Below are 15,147 nucleotides of genomic sequence, written 5' to 3'. Positions count from 1 at the left end.
TCCTTGCCGTATTTGTGCACGATCTCCCTAAAAGGTTTATTAGGAAGTACAAAGATATGTCATGTGCCATGCTCGGCATGGAGCTAAGCCCTCAACTAGGGGATGATTTTGTCCTTTGGGACATTAGGCAATTTCTAGAGACAGCATTGGTTGTCACAACTTGGTGGAGGGCGGGGAATACACCTGGCATCTAATGGTTAGAGTCCACAGATGCTGTTACACTTCCTACAGTGGATGAAACAGCTCCCAGCAAGAAAGAATTATTAGGTTGAAAAACCCTAGTACAGAGCCAGGAACATAGTAAGTGCTTGGTAAAAGGTGGCTATTATCATTGGGACTGTTCTTATGTATTAAAGTTGGTTCCGAGAGTTCTTTTTCAAGCTAGTCCCTCCTCTAAACAACATCACCACCATAATTTCAGCAGTAATTCTGGAAGAAAGTATGTAAACACTTTCCAGTTTTCAGGTATATAGGATTCCCCACACACCAGAGGGTGCACAGAGATTCTTTTTATCCGTGGAAATAAGTGTCAAGGCCCCCCGTCAAGTTGGTGAGGACTGCACACCAGCTAGCAATGCACAGTACCGAGAGCAGACAGATGAAACATAGCTCCCGGCTCAGTAGTTTGGAACGAAAAACACCTCCTTTCAGACCTGCGCATCCTGTGCCGGAATGATGGCAGAGGGAGCACATTAGCAGAGACTGCCCGACCTTTTTCTTTTACAAACCAACTAAAGCCTGTTCCAAATGGAACCAGAAGCATTAAGCACACACATGTGCACACAGCAAACCCTCACCACCTCCAGGGTCACGCAGAGGTCTTTCGGTTGCTGTTTTATTCACGAGGTTTCCATACACATCGCTCAGAATTCTCCGAGCAAGCCTGACTGGCTGTGTATGCAACTCATTGCCTCCCTTGAGACACAGTGCGGGCAGAAAAGTGCAACCCAGAGAGTTCACTCGGATGCAGCCTATTACATTCAGAATAAAGATGACCGTAGATGCAGGATTCAGAAAGGCAGAGCTCGTCCCTCACATGCCTTTAAGTCGTGTCAAAACTTTTATTTTTTATTTCACACCTGGCTTTGACATTATAAACAGAAGCCACGACGGCATTTATATAGTTGAACTTTCCTGTGTCTTTGCCTTTTGAAAAAGTATTCAACACTGGAGGAAGTGATTTTTTTTAGTTTTAGATACTTATGGCTCTTAATACCTTACTTTCGTTGAACCATAAGTAATTTACTCAATAACAATAGCATCAAAAAGAGGTTTCATTTATTTAGAGCTTGAATAGGAGACACTCTGAAAGTCTTTCATGGTTTTTTTTTCCTTTTTCTTTAGGTTATTAAAACGTTAGGAGACTTTGAATATATATCAGCCCTATGCCATGTTCAAATTTGTTTACCTAATGGTTCTTAGTCTTTCTTTGTATTTCCATTTCGATACACTGTTCTGGAAATGTACTCTTTTATATTTAAGACCCCAAATTCAAATGGCAGAGGGTTTGTAGTCGTCATTGTTTGTTGTCGAAGATGACGCCCTTGGAACATTTCTGTCATTCATGGGATGACACTCCCAAGTTACAGTTCCTTCATTTCCAGGGTAATCAATGGGAAACATACGTGTAGCTCCCGTGAGCCTTAAAGGGTCATTCTCTGTAGACAAGAGCATTACTTGTCTTCAGGGGCCCTCCTATTCCACCCAGGACACAATGACTTTAAAAGTCTGGTTCCTTCTGGGTCACAGACTCATTCAATCCAATTAATACAATTAAACCCAAACAATAGCAGCTGTGTTGCCTCAAAATATTTCCTTCTCTTTAGCTAGCTTTGATGTGAACATTTGAGCCCCTCCCTGGCATAGACTCATCTGAAATGATATGATTTCCCGAGCTGCCCTCTAAAGAGCACCAACTATTTTCTTAAAATATGAAATGATAGGGCGCGAATACCTTTCTAATTGAAAGGATCATGATTCTATTCTTTAAGACTTCCTCTTAGAAATACGGCTTTAATGTATGCTAAACTTGTTTTCTCAATGCCAGACAAATTAGCGGAGGCTGAGCTATCGCAAAAACTCAGGAACGATTTTAAATAAACGCAGTAATATGCTGTTCTTTCCAAGCAAATGTTGCCTTTGGTTTTTAACTGTCAAAACCTTAATAAAGACAATAATTCTTGGCCTGCCCGTAAGTGAGATTATGAAACCCAGCAATGAGGAAACCATTAAAAAGTTAATTTAAAGGAAAGTTAATTGCAGATTTAATATGGCGTTTTGCAACTTGGTCAGCAAAATGCTTCAGCCTGATTCACAGTATTTTTCAGGGGCTGGAAACATGACGCCCGCCTGAAGAAATGGTTTTTCCTTGTCAGTTTTTATTCTTCACGTATTCATTTGAGGCTGTAAATAGACACTAACACTTTAGTGAATTCAGTAGTTTAAAAAAAATTCTTCTTTCCTCTATCTCCAGGAATAAGAGCAAGGAAAGAAAGAGACTGGAGAAAATAATTCTACTTATAAGGCCCTAAAAACTTCAGTAATTTACTCTCGTTGGGTTATGCTTTTAATCTGCCAAGAAATTCTTCTTGTACAGCACTTATCTCCAATTTTCAAGAAACTGCAATCCTCCGGGATAGTAATCATTTGGGATTTTCATTTCACATGGCAGCACTATTTATTTTTCGATTGTATCGTTTCATAACGATCTCTCCCAACCTCTCCCATCTCCAAGACTTTTGGTATCTTTAGAGATTCCCCAAGAAAGGTAGAGATACTTTGCTCGCTCACCGGCATCGACAGGCAGTGAGTTTGCAGATTTAAGACATTATCTTGGGTCCCCTTCATTGGAAATTAGAAAGCTTTGTAATCGCAAGGAAAGTCATTGGATTAGGAGCGCATTCCCCATGACTGTGACCCTCGCCACTCCTGCCACACACACACACACACACACACACCCACACCCTCCCCACCAAATGACCCAAAGCTCCCACTTACACAGTCTTTCTTCTTAGTGCTCTGTGTCCTGCGGCCAAGGCACACGGTGGAGAAGTGTGAGCTGTCAGACGGGAACACACAAAACAGCCAGAGAGACTGAGTGCAACCCCTACACCAGACCGGAGTCGGAACGCGCCTGCCAAGCCGCACCGTGTCCTCTCTATGCCTGGAGGGCAGAGGAATGGCAAGAAGTAAGTAGAGCCATGAAGTGGGCACCTGCCAGGCATTTCGCTCAACCCCCTTGCAACCATCACATCCGTTACCCTGAAAAGCCTTCAAGCACGGTGACAAGGCTGGCTGTTTCCCAAAAGGTTTGCTGTCAGACGGCAAGCGGTTCACTCCGACGAGGGTGGGAGAGCTCCTCCTTTTTATGCAGTTCCTACGTCTGTGTTCTTGAATGTTCCAAGTCTGGCTGCCTCCAGAAAAACTGTAACAGGCCTTGGGCCAAATGCATACAGCTATCTTTCACAAAAGGAGGGGGAGATGGAAGAGATATTTTAAATATGTATATCCAAGCTTGGTCATTCTGTGTCAGCTCAGACAGCCACAGGGCAGACTCCAGGTAGGACCTACTCTGTGTTTGTCTCCTTTCCGTGACTTGGGCTGTCAAGGAGAAGACAGGCGGTCGCTTGAAGCCCCAGTTAATTAGTGAAGCATTTCCAACATTAAAAAAAAAAAAAAATGACGGAATCTGAAAAACAGCTCAGTTGATGCAGAAATAGACTTGTTTTCTCCCTCACCAAGTTAATGTTTAGTTAAAGAAAACACTATGCGTCCCTGGAGAAGAGCCTGGCTAAGGAAGGTAACACTTGGGCAGGAGATAACCTCCTTTTTCCAGAACAGAATACATTGTAGAAAGGGGAGAAAGAATGTAAGAAAGCAAAACTGTGTCCATTGACTTTGGAACAACATAAAAACTACATGCTGTAAAGGGTTCAGAGATATGAATGATAAGATAGGAATTTCCCACCAGGAATGATTTTTAGAACAGGGAGAAACAGCGCCTGGTGTGTGCTACGTGCTTTATATTCTTCCCCTCGCTTAATCCTTTTAAGCACTGGGCACAGTGGGCATCACTATTATCATCCCATTTTGCAGTCAAGAAAACTGAGGCTCAGAGAGCCAACGTCATTTGTCCAAGCGTCACGTGCCCAGAAGGAGCAAGACCTGATTCTAAACTGAAACCATTACCTGATACTACAGCCGCATTTAAAAATAAGTTTACACAAGCACTCATGGCAATGCTGATGTGCATCTTTTCCAGTTGTATTGAGCTATCATTGGCATATAACATTGTATTTGTTTTAGGTGAAGACATGATGATTTGACGTATGTATGTATTATAAGTTGTTATTAACCGTAGCTATGTTATACTTAACATCCGTCAGCTCACACGGTTCCAAAATTTTTTCTGGTGTTGAGAACTTTCAAGATCTATTCTCTTAGCTTTCAAGTATATGATACAGTATTGTTAACTTCAGTCACCATGCTGTGTATTATATCCCCAGGACTTACTTATTTTGTAGCCGGAAGTTTATACCGTTTGAACCCCATCACCCGCTCACCTACACCTTTCCCATCACCTCTGGCACCATCCATCTGTTCTCTGTATCTAGAAGTTTGGTTTTTGTAAGATTCCATATACAACTGAGGTCGTATGATATTTCTCTTTCCCTTTCTGACTTGTAGCACTCAGCATAATGCTCTCAAGGTCCATCCCATATTGTCAGATGGCAGGATTTCCTTCCTTTTTATGGCTATTATATTCCTTTGTATGTATACACATTTTTTTTTATTCATTCGCCCATCGATGGACACCTCAGTTGCTTCCATGCCTTGGCTGTTGTAAATAATGCTGCTGGGGGGAGCAGATAGGTTTTCAAGTTAGCGGTTTTATTTCCTTCAGATGAATACCCAGAAGTGGAATTGCAGGATCATAGGGTAGTTCTCCTTTTACTTTTTTGAGGAACCTCCATACTGTTTTCCATAGAGGCTGCACTGATCTACATTCCCACCAACAATGCCCAGGGGTTCCCTCTCCTCCAGATCCTCACCAACACCTGCTATGTTTTGTCTTTTTGCTAATAGCCATTGTGAGGCGATACCTCCTGGTGGTTTTGATTTGCATTTCCCCAATGATTAGCGATGTTGAGCACCTTTTCATGTATCTGTTGGCCATCTGCATGTTTTCTTTTGAGAAATGTCTGTTCGGGTCCTTTGCCCATTTTTAGTTTGATGCAGTCCCACCTGTTTATTTTTGCTTTTGACGTCTTTGCTTTTGGTGTCATGTTCAAAGTAAGTATGGCCATGACCATTGTCAAGGATCTTACCCCCTATGTTTTCTTCCAGGAATTTTATGTGTTTAGGTCTTTCAGGGTCAAGTCTCTAATCCATTTTGCCCTAACTTTTGGGTCTGCTGTAAGATAGGAGTTCAGTTTCATTGTTTTGCATGTGTCTGTCCAGTTTCCCCAACACCATTTGTTGAAGAGACGGTCTTTTCTCCATTGCATACTCTTGGCTCCTTTGTCATAAATTAATTGACCATATATGTGTGACTTTACTTCTGGGCCCTCTATTCTGTTTCATTGATCTGTGTGTTTCTTTTAATGCCAGTACCATGTTGCTTTAATTAGTGTAATTTTGTAATATAGTTTGAAATCAAAGAGGGTGATGCTTGAGCTGTGTTCTCCTTTCTCAAGATGGCTTTAGTTTTTCAGGGTCTTTTGTGGGTCCATACACATTTTAGGATTGTTTCTTCCACCTTTTGGAATTTTGATAAGGATTGCCTTAAAATCTCTAGATTGCTTTGGATAGTGTGGACATTTTCAGAGTACTAATGCTTCCAGCTGGTGAGCACAGAAGATCTTTTCATTTATTTGTGTCGTTTTTGATTTATTTTATCAGTGTCTTATAGCTTTCAATGTACAGGTCTTACACCTCCATGGTTTAATTTCTCCCTGAGTGGTGTTTTGTTTTTTTTTTTCTTTTTGATGAAGTCTTGAATGGCACTGTTTTCTTACAGCTGCATGTTTAACCCATGTGGAGATCAGCCTTCCTCCCGGTCCTTCCGTCTCCCTCACCCTCCTGATGGACTGCTTACATTGTCTGTCATCGTGCCCTTTCTTTAGGACTCTCATTCTCTCTGTCTACTCAGGTTTTTTTGCGTGTTTTCCTTCCGTATTTTTTTTTTTCTTTCACCAGAGGATGGTGGGGAGGAATGGCTAAAGCAGGTAAATTTCAAGTTAATCGCACTGGAGCCACACAGGTTCCTGGGATCCCCAGAGACTACGGAATTCTGCAGTCCAGTTCATATCCCAACACTCCTACTGTTTAGCCATGTGACTTCGAACAAGGATGCTTGATTTCTCCGATTCTTGGGTTTGCCACCTATAGAATGGGGATAATAACAACTACACAGAGTTGTTGTGAGACAATGAGAGATAATAGAGTGGTCTGGGGGTTGACACTATCAGATATGGAAGGAAGAAAGGGCTTCCTGACCTCTCGCCCCCTCAGTGTTACCTCTTGATTCTCTGTTGGTCTGGTTTCAGACCTACCCCTGCCTGCTTTCTCCTTCTCCCTCTTCATCTCGTGCCAGACTCGACCCTGTGTAACTGTTCCAAGGAACAGAAAGTAAGAGAGTGTGCTGAAATGAATCTAAGCTGACTGCTCACGCTTTAGCCAACTTTCAGAAATGCTCCAGCCAATCAGGGAAATGCAAGCTCCATTTACAATTCCTTCTGAATTCCAAAGAATAGAAACCTCGCCAAATATGCACCGAGGAAGTCCTGCCTCTGATCGTACAAAATATGCTTAGAAATGTACATCTTTGCCTACGCTATGCAGACGGATCTTTTAACATCCTGCTTTAAATATTGCTGTCAAGCTCCACGTAAGAACAGAACACCTAAGGAGCTAGCCTGACCTGTGGCCGTATTTAAAAGTTAGAGATTAACCATTCTCACGAAGAGAACAGAATCTTTAAGCAGTGGGAAAAGCAGATTCTTACAGTTACCCACCTGCAACCATGCTTTCTCACCCATCTGAACCCAAAGCGGAAAGTTTGAGAAAGGTGGACCTGGGTGGTAAGAGAGGATAGAGGCCTAGGGGGGTGCCCTCACGTGACACTGAATTGGCAGAGCGAGGCTTGGGGCAGCTGGAGGAGGGAGAAGACCCGTCCAAAGCCTTTGTTCCTCCTACGCACAGCATGCTGGTGGCCCTCTTAGAATGTCCTCACGGCCACAACACTTAGAGTGAGTGTTCATAGCAACTGGGCAACCACCTCAATAGGCCAGATCTTCCTTCCTGATTGCGTGCCCGCAGTCCTTGTGCGTGCCTAGGGAAGTTCTGCTGTAATCATTCATTGTCCCTAGTTTCATGATCAAAGTTATCCTTGTTAAACAGCAGATCGGACAGCACAGCACCCTTCAGACTCCCCTCAGTCACGGCCCTCACCCCTCTCTCATGCCTACTTCCCCTCCCACCCACTCCTTCTTCCACCATCTTCCCTCAGATCTGCTTTGACTTGGTTCCCATCCACGAGTGACACCTCGACCTGATGTCAGTGAGGATGCCAAGGTCCAGCCTCACAGCCGAGGCCCTTGGCACCCACCTCAGAGCCGTCCTTGGCACCCACCTCAGAGCTCTTGTTTGCCTGCTGAGTGTGTATTTTTCCCTCTTGCCTCCCCCTTGTGGATTGTCAAAGCCCACTTGTTTGGGGGCAAGATGTGTGTCATGCTAGGCACATAGGGAATGGCAGCCCTCTCGTTTTGACAAATAATCCAGGTGTCCACCTTGAGGAGCACAGGTTCTGCATAACCACAACAGCAGGATCATCGGGTACGCTTTTCTCAGTCATACAGGTTGCACACTGCACAACTCTGGGGGTACCGTTCCCATAGGTTACAATACGAGGGGCATCCCCCAGACTTACACAGTTCAGTGGTCGATACTGATGATAAAAATAATACATCTTTTTGTTTATTAAGCTAGGGACCAAGCACTATATTGAGTGTTTTTTATGGAAGACCTCACTTAACCTTTCCATAACTCTCTAATGAAGTAATTAAGTTTTTATCCTCACTTAAAGATGAGGAAACTTGAGGCTCAGATAGATTAATTCATCCAAGTTCATGCATTCAGTAACTAATAAGGCTGGGATTTGAAGCTTGGAAGCCTGACTTCTGGAACACGCGCTCTGAATCTTTATATTCTCCTCCCTCCCATGCCAGCATTCATCTGAGGCAAATTATTTTATTTCCTTCTTAATGGCTTGTCTAGCCTCTCACGGAAGCCAGAGTTGGCATAAAGTCCAATTCCCTTTATTGGGTGAGCACCCCCCCCACCTCCTTCAGAACATGGAATGCTTGGTCCCCTGGGTTGGCAGTCCGCCCCTAAGCCAGTGGGGTCAGTCTTGATGGTGATGGAGATCTCACTGGGCCTCCTTTGTTGGGAGGCCTGGTACCTACACAGCAGGGAAGAAGCACCCGTGTGCCTTCAGGATACCCTAAAAGTAGAGCCTGGACTTTTAGATAATAAGGCGATGGGGCGCCTGTGTGGCTCAGTCGGTTAAGCATCCGACTTCGGCTCGGGTCATGATCTCGCGGTCCGTGAGTTCGGGCCCCATGTCGGGCTCTGTGCTGACAGCTCAGAGCCTGGAGCCTGTTTCGGATTCTGTGTCTCCCTCTCTCTCTGACCCTCCCCCATTCATGCTGTCTCTCCGTCTCAAAAATAAATAAACGTAAAAAAAAAATAATAATAATAATAGATATAAGGCGAGACAATTAGAGAAGAGACAAATGCTGTATCCAGACACGACTCCAGGTTTTTAATATCACCTGCCAACTTGGGGCCAGGTATTGGACCTTTCCAAGCTGAATTTCACTCACTTTAGAATTATAATGCCCATGAGGCTGTGGGGGGCGGGGGGGGGGGGATGACTTTTTCATTGTTTTGAAAATTATCATGATGATGTTACTTAATAGCATCCTAATGATTTTACTTACTAGTATTATAATCTGACATATGAATTTCCTTATAGCTGTAGAGGTCTCAATCGAGTTTGAATTGGGTGTGGGTTATGTATCTCTTAGCATTAAGGAACAAATTTTCCAGGACTTGCAAGTATTCTTTTGTTCACCTCTACCCAGAGTATTCTCTTCATCCCTAGTGCCTCTGCGTCACAAGGAGGCTGCCCTGCTCCTTCCCTCACCTCGGTCACCTCTGCCCACTCTTCAGGCTACTTCTCAGAAGCCCTTACTGATCACACCTCCCCACCAATAACTGCGTGAGACTACCCTCCTCTCAGCTCTCCTGGCACCCCGAAAATACTCTGCTCTAGCAGTTAGCACTCTGAATTGTGGTTGCCTGATTTCCTTGTCTACAGTATCACCCGTTTAAGGTCAGAGAGTTTGTTCGCCAGAGTTTTCCTCAACGTTTAGCATAGTACCCAGAGCACTGAACACACTTGTTGAATAAACGCGGACAGCGGGACCAAAAAAAGTTGGAAGGAAGGAAAGAAAGGAAGGAGGGAGGAAGGAAGGAAAGGAGGAGGGAGGGAGGAGGAGGGAGAGAGGTGGGAGGGAAGACATTTATATATCAATACCTTCCTAAGTCCTCAGAATCATGACATTCTAAAATGTCATTTAAAACAGTCAAGCAGACTGTGTTTTTCCTGTAAGAACAGATAGTTTATTTTCTTGCCACACTGCCACGGACACGCTATGCTGTGACATGTCTGGCCTTCGCAGAGCTTCCCACCCCGTGGCTCTTTGGCCCAGTGCAGAGACTTGGACCGTGTGCTCTCATACATATTAGGATTCCAAGGGCTTTTATTGAGATCAACTGCAGAATGATTCCCAAGTTTACCCCCTTAGCCCAGAAAAGTTAGAAAACGGCAGGCCTCTGGTCAACCTGTTGCAAAGATTTTATGAAGTTTGCAATAGGGTGTGTGGACAAGGGCCAGATATTAACTCTGTATGATTCCTTCCCTCATTACTTTGCTCAAGAAATCTTTACCCGGCACCTACCAAATGCTGGGGTCTGGGCATCGGGGACGCAGTAGGGACAGCGACACTGCTGTGGGGGATTGACTGACCGGTGGAAGAGACGGAAAGCGAGCAAACAAACATGTTCTGTGAAGTTGCCAAGTGTGAACCGTGCTGTGACGGAAAGAAGCAAGGCACTGAGATACAGACAAAGAATGACAGGCCAGTCCTACCTTCTTTAGGGTGGTTGGAGGTGAAGGGCAGGGGAAGATGATTCCAGGTGGAAGGAAGAGGACAGGGTCCAGCCCAGACAAAAGTGCAGCATGGCGGGAGCAGAGCAAGTGAAGGACCAGAAGGCTGAACCAAGACTGGACCTGCGGGAGCGCCCAGATTAGGATTCGTAGGCCAGGGCCAGGGTTTGGGTTTTCCCCCAAGCAGTGTAGGAGGCTAACAAGCGCCTTCGTGACCTGGCCCCTGCCCGCCTTCGGAAATTCCCATCTCGATTCGAACCGAGTCTCAGCCCCAAACTGCATTGGTCGGTCCCGAGCCCGGCTTCCCCACGACATTCACCTCCAGCCTCCATGCACGCTGAGCCCTGTCCTGAGAATGTCCCCTTCTCCTCCTTCCCTGGCTAACCCATCTCTTCAGCCACTGCTTGGGCACCCCTTTCGGCACCATGGGAATTCTAGACCCTCGCCCTTACTCCTCTCTTGCTGTCACAGTTGTGGGACACCTTGGTGGCTTCTTTTCGCCATCCTGCTCTGTTCTGAAACCCGCACCTGCTCCTCTGGCCATACGAGGCAGCCCTAAGTGTTGAATGCCGATGGTCACCAGGTAGCCGGCTGTCCTGGCATATGGACAGCAAGCTGGGAGTAGCAGCCACCTGGGTGTCATAACAGAGAGAGAACATGAGTAGGAAGATGTCAGGGCTGTATCCCAGGGCCCAGCACAGAACTCGGTCCCCCTGCAAATATCGGTTGAATGAGTGAATAACTTGGAAGTTATCAAATATCTCCATAGTCCTATTTCTGCCTTTTTCCCTTATGAATATACTGTTTGGGGGCAAGAATGTCCCAACTCCACACACCTGACTTTAAAATGAGCTTTGAGAAAGAACCCATTAGTAATTTGAAGGCTGCTTTTTTTCTTTTTCAATTTAAAGCATTGTTAGAAATTGATTCGTAATTACTGTTCCTTATCACATAAAACTCTGCAGAGTATACACAAAACACTGTGCCATCAAGGTCCCCACTCGTTCTGTCACTCGTCTGTCCACACGCTGTCTGACAATGGTAGTCTCGCATTGGAAACGACACGACAAATGACTTTGTGAACAAAATCGACAGCCTTAAAAGGTAGACCATGTAAATATGAAATGATTTTTTTTTTCCTACCCATGGTTAGGGCATCTCATGAAAAAGTGTAAAGCAACTCCATTACCATGTTTAAGGAAAGGCAGTTTCTACTCCCTGCATTAAAGGACCCTCTTTAGACCATTACCCTGTGGCCAACCTACCTGGTTAAACAAAATAGTCCCTTAAAAGTTTACGGTAGCTCTTCCTCACTCTCAAATGTCGACAGCTATTTTCCTCCTGTTAATCTCAGCACATTTAAAGGCATATGTAGCCTGCAGGGCGATGAGCAAGCTACCCAGTTTAGTGCAGCCCCGTGACCCGTGGCTTGATGAATTATAGTTATTTCTCAGAGCTGTAACGAGAGTCGAGAAAACCTTTTGGAAGTGAAAATGAGGCTAGTTGAACTTCCTGGCTGTTTTTAGAACATAGAACATAGAACATAGAAAGAGTCCTTAATTCTGGGTTTGGTGGGCAGTGATATTCCCAAAAGCTGGTAAAATTCAGGAGCTTGGGTGGGTTTGCTTTCTGTGCCCCCAGCCCCCGTGCTCTAGTTAGGACCCCAGGAGAAAAGCCTTGCCAGGTGACTTTCAGAGCTGCTGTTGACTAATTCCAACACCCTGGACGAGTCACTTATTTACCTAGCTTAATTTTTCTAAAAGCAATGTTCATAAGGTCTCCCAACTAACTCCCTTCTCCACCGTCGGCAAAAGAGTTTTCATGGTAGTTAACCTTTCCTGGACACCAAGGCAGAAGCCCTTAAAAAGCAAATAGGTGTCTAGAAGTCCTTGCATTTCTATCGAAACTGTTACTTATTGGCACAGATTAGAGCCTGAGGGATTAATGAAGAAGACACTGGAAGGTTTAGTCCAGTTTGGGCCGCTCAGTAATCAGGATCTGAGTCACCTAAGTCCCGATTTTCTAAGGAATTACTTTTTCTCCAGGCAGTTAAGTGTTTCTTCTGCATTTGTATACACATCATAGATTAACCACGGCTTTGTTTTGCTTTTGAACATTCAGTGGCTCTGTAACTCATTTGGGATTGTGTGTGTGTGTGTGTGAATAAACAAAAGTGTTATTGCTTCACACTAGTACCCAGGACACTCCAGAGGAACAGAAAACCCCAAGCTAGGGTTGACCTAGGGAACGGGGCTCAACCAGCCTCCCAGACCCTTTGAAGTGATTTGCTCATCTGCACTCATCGCCTCAGAGAACTTTCTTTTTTTTTTATTTTTATTTTTATTTTTTTTTTAAATTTTTTTTTTAACGTTTTTTATTTATTTTTGGGACAGAGAGAGACAGAGCATGAACGGGGGAGGGGCAGAGAGAGAGGGAGACACAGAATTGGAAACAGGCTCCAGGCTCCGAGCCATCAGTCCAGAGCCTGACGCGGGGCTCGAACTCACGGACCGCGAGATCGTGACCTGGCTGAAGTCGGACGCTTAACCGACTGCGCCACCCAGGCGCCCCTGAGAACTTTCAATTCACATTTGTGCCCCAGAAAAATTCAAGTGACTCCACATTCTAGACGTGGAGGTTCGCTTCCAAGCAGCAGAAGCTATGAGTTAAGTTTGCAAATGATAAGGGGTAGCAGGACACATCGCATCTCCCTTTTACTTCCTAAAAGAACAAAGTGGCTCACAAAAGGCACGGGGTATCCCAGATGACTCAGCATTTCTACTCCTGGGGTACACCCCGAAGAATTGAAACCACATGTTCAAACTTGGACATGAGTGTTCATAGCACCATTCATAATGGCCACGAGGTGGAAACAGCCCAATGTCCGTTGTCATTTGAATGACCACAATGTGGTATAGCCACACAACAGATGGTTATTCAGCCACAGAAAGGAAGAAAGTACAGATACATGCTACAACATGGATTGACCTTGAAAGCAGTATGCTGAATGAAGAAGCCAGTCACAAAAGGCTGCGTATTGTATGCCATTCATATGAAACAGCCAGAACAGGCAAACCGCTATAGACAGAGAGCAGCTTGGTGGTTGCACGGGCTGGGGGTGGGGGAGGGGGGGTGGCCGGGCGGTTGGGGAAGCAAGGAGTGACTGACTGTTTCATGGGTACAGCGTTTCCTTTTCGGGTGATGAAAACGTTCTGGAAGCACATAGGGATGACGATCTTACGACGTTGCAGATGATTAAATGCCACTGAATTGTACACTTTAAAATGATCGAAATGATCAATGTTAGGTTAGGTTAGGTGTATTTTACTGCCAAAAAAGCAAGGCACAAGACATATCTGCAAAGACTTTTCAGAGTCAGACTGGAGTCCAAACTGAAATGCCTGTGGGACAAGGTAGGTAATAAAAGGGAAAGAGGTGTGAGAGGAGAAAAAGATAGGTGGGGGTCCATGGGTCTCCCTAAATAGACTTAAAAAATTTTTTTATGTTTATTTATTTTTGAGAGAGAGAGAGAGAGAGAGAGAGAGTGCAAGAGAGCAAGTGGGGGAGGGGCAGAGAGAGAGGGAGACACATAATCGGAAGCAGCTCCAGGCTCTGAGCTGTCAGCACAGAGCCCGACGCGGGGCTTGAACCCATGAACCACGAGGCAATGACCTGAGCCGAAGTTGGGTGCTTAACCGACAGAGCCACCCCGGCACCCCCTAAATAGACTTTTGAGAAGAGAAAGTTTAAAAGATACCATGCTACCCACAATTCTCGGTTGTTGTTAATGAGTTAGCTAAGGCCCAGGGGCTATAGGACGCGTAATCCCTGGTGTAAAGGAAACAGGAGTCCCCAGATTAGCTCACCGTGGATCTCCAAGGTGGTTTACAGTCTTGAAATGCTGGGACACGATAGATGCTTTAGATAGGACGGGCTTTGGGAAACCTTTAGCACACAGATAACCAGGTTAAACTTCAAAGGTGGGTGTGCCGTTGGTTAAAGCGAAGAAGATAGGGAGCTTGCGGACAGCATAGAGAGGGTCCTGGAACAGCACGTACAGCTTGCTCTGTTTTCCTCACTTGGTGGATGGGAATAAAAAGATGTGTCCCATCTACCTCACAAAGAGTTGTTTGATCTGGGGCAAGGCATTTCGGCTAAGTCCCAGTTTCTCCATCTGAAAAATGGAGATTGCAGTAATCTTTAAGTCTTAGCTGTCTCCGTCCTCAACGTCTGTCTTTGCTGCTAAAATATAAGCTCCTCTCTGAGGGCTGTGCGGTGCGTGTCCGTTCTTGTTGACCCGGGACCCATCACAGGCCCTGATGCTAGGAACTTGGTGAATATTTCCCAAGTGAATGAGGGATGAGAGCCCTTCATCCTGGAGGAGAAAACCCAGTCAGTTGGGGGCAGGAGGGGGGGTGGTGGGGAAGGTGTCACAGTAAAGCAAAGCCTCTCAAGTCCCGGAAGGGGGACGATTTGGGAGAAATGAAATTTGTCCTTCATGCTCCCCTGGAGTCGACAACTAGGACACGAGGCTGCGGTCTGCAAATTGGTGTGTGTAGTCGTAAGATAAAATGGGCCACCTGGACACATAACAACTTCCCTGACTCTCGAGGTATTTAGACACCGTTTGATAATCATTTAGCTGTAAGTTTTAAAGAGACTCCATGTTTGCGTGAGTAAAGTCGTCAAGCCGTAAGGTCCTTTCCAAACCTGACATCCGTTCATTCATGCTTCCATTCCTTCCCTCCAATAGCCACTTATCAAACACTTATCGCTGTGCCAGGAACAGTGTTGGGAATAAGTGGGATAAGACAATGAGTCCTCGGATCATGCCTCCCCTCAGAGGCCTCACATTCCTAAAGGGTAGACAAGACAGGAAAATAAGTCACCACAAAAACAGCATATAATAAGCC

General features: G+C 45.2%; 1 protein-coding gene across 1 annotated transcript in view; it reads left to right on the top strand.

Annotated features, from left to right (window-relative positions):
* Window positions 1–15,147, top strand: part of ADAMTS9 (ADAM metallopeptidase with thrombospondin type 1 motif 9) — a 162,852-nt gene that overhangs the window by 121,417 nt on the left and 26,288 nt on the right. The window contains exon 30 of the mRNA XM_049642677.1: window positions 3,015–3,188. Within this exon, the coding sequence (XP_049498634.1) occupies window positions 3,015–3,188 (174 nt within the window). The remainder of the gene's footprint in view (window positions 1–3,014; window positions 3,189–15,147) is intronic.

Source organism: Panthera uncia, chromosome A2, assembly GCF_023721935.1.
Source record: "Panthera uncia isolate 11264 chromosome A2, Puncia_PCG_1.0, whole genome shotgun sequence".
NCBI lineage: Eukaryota > Metazoa > Chordata > Mammalia > Carnivora > Felidae > Panthera > Panthera uncia.
Note: the sequence above shows the minus strand (reverse complement) of the source record. Positions and strands in the feature narration are given on the sequence as shown.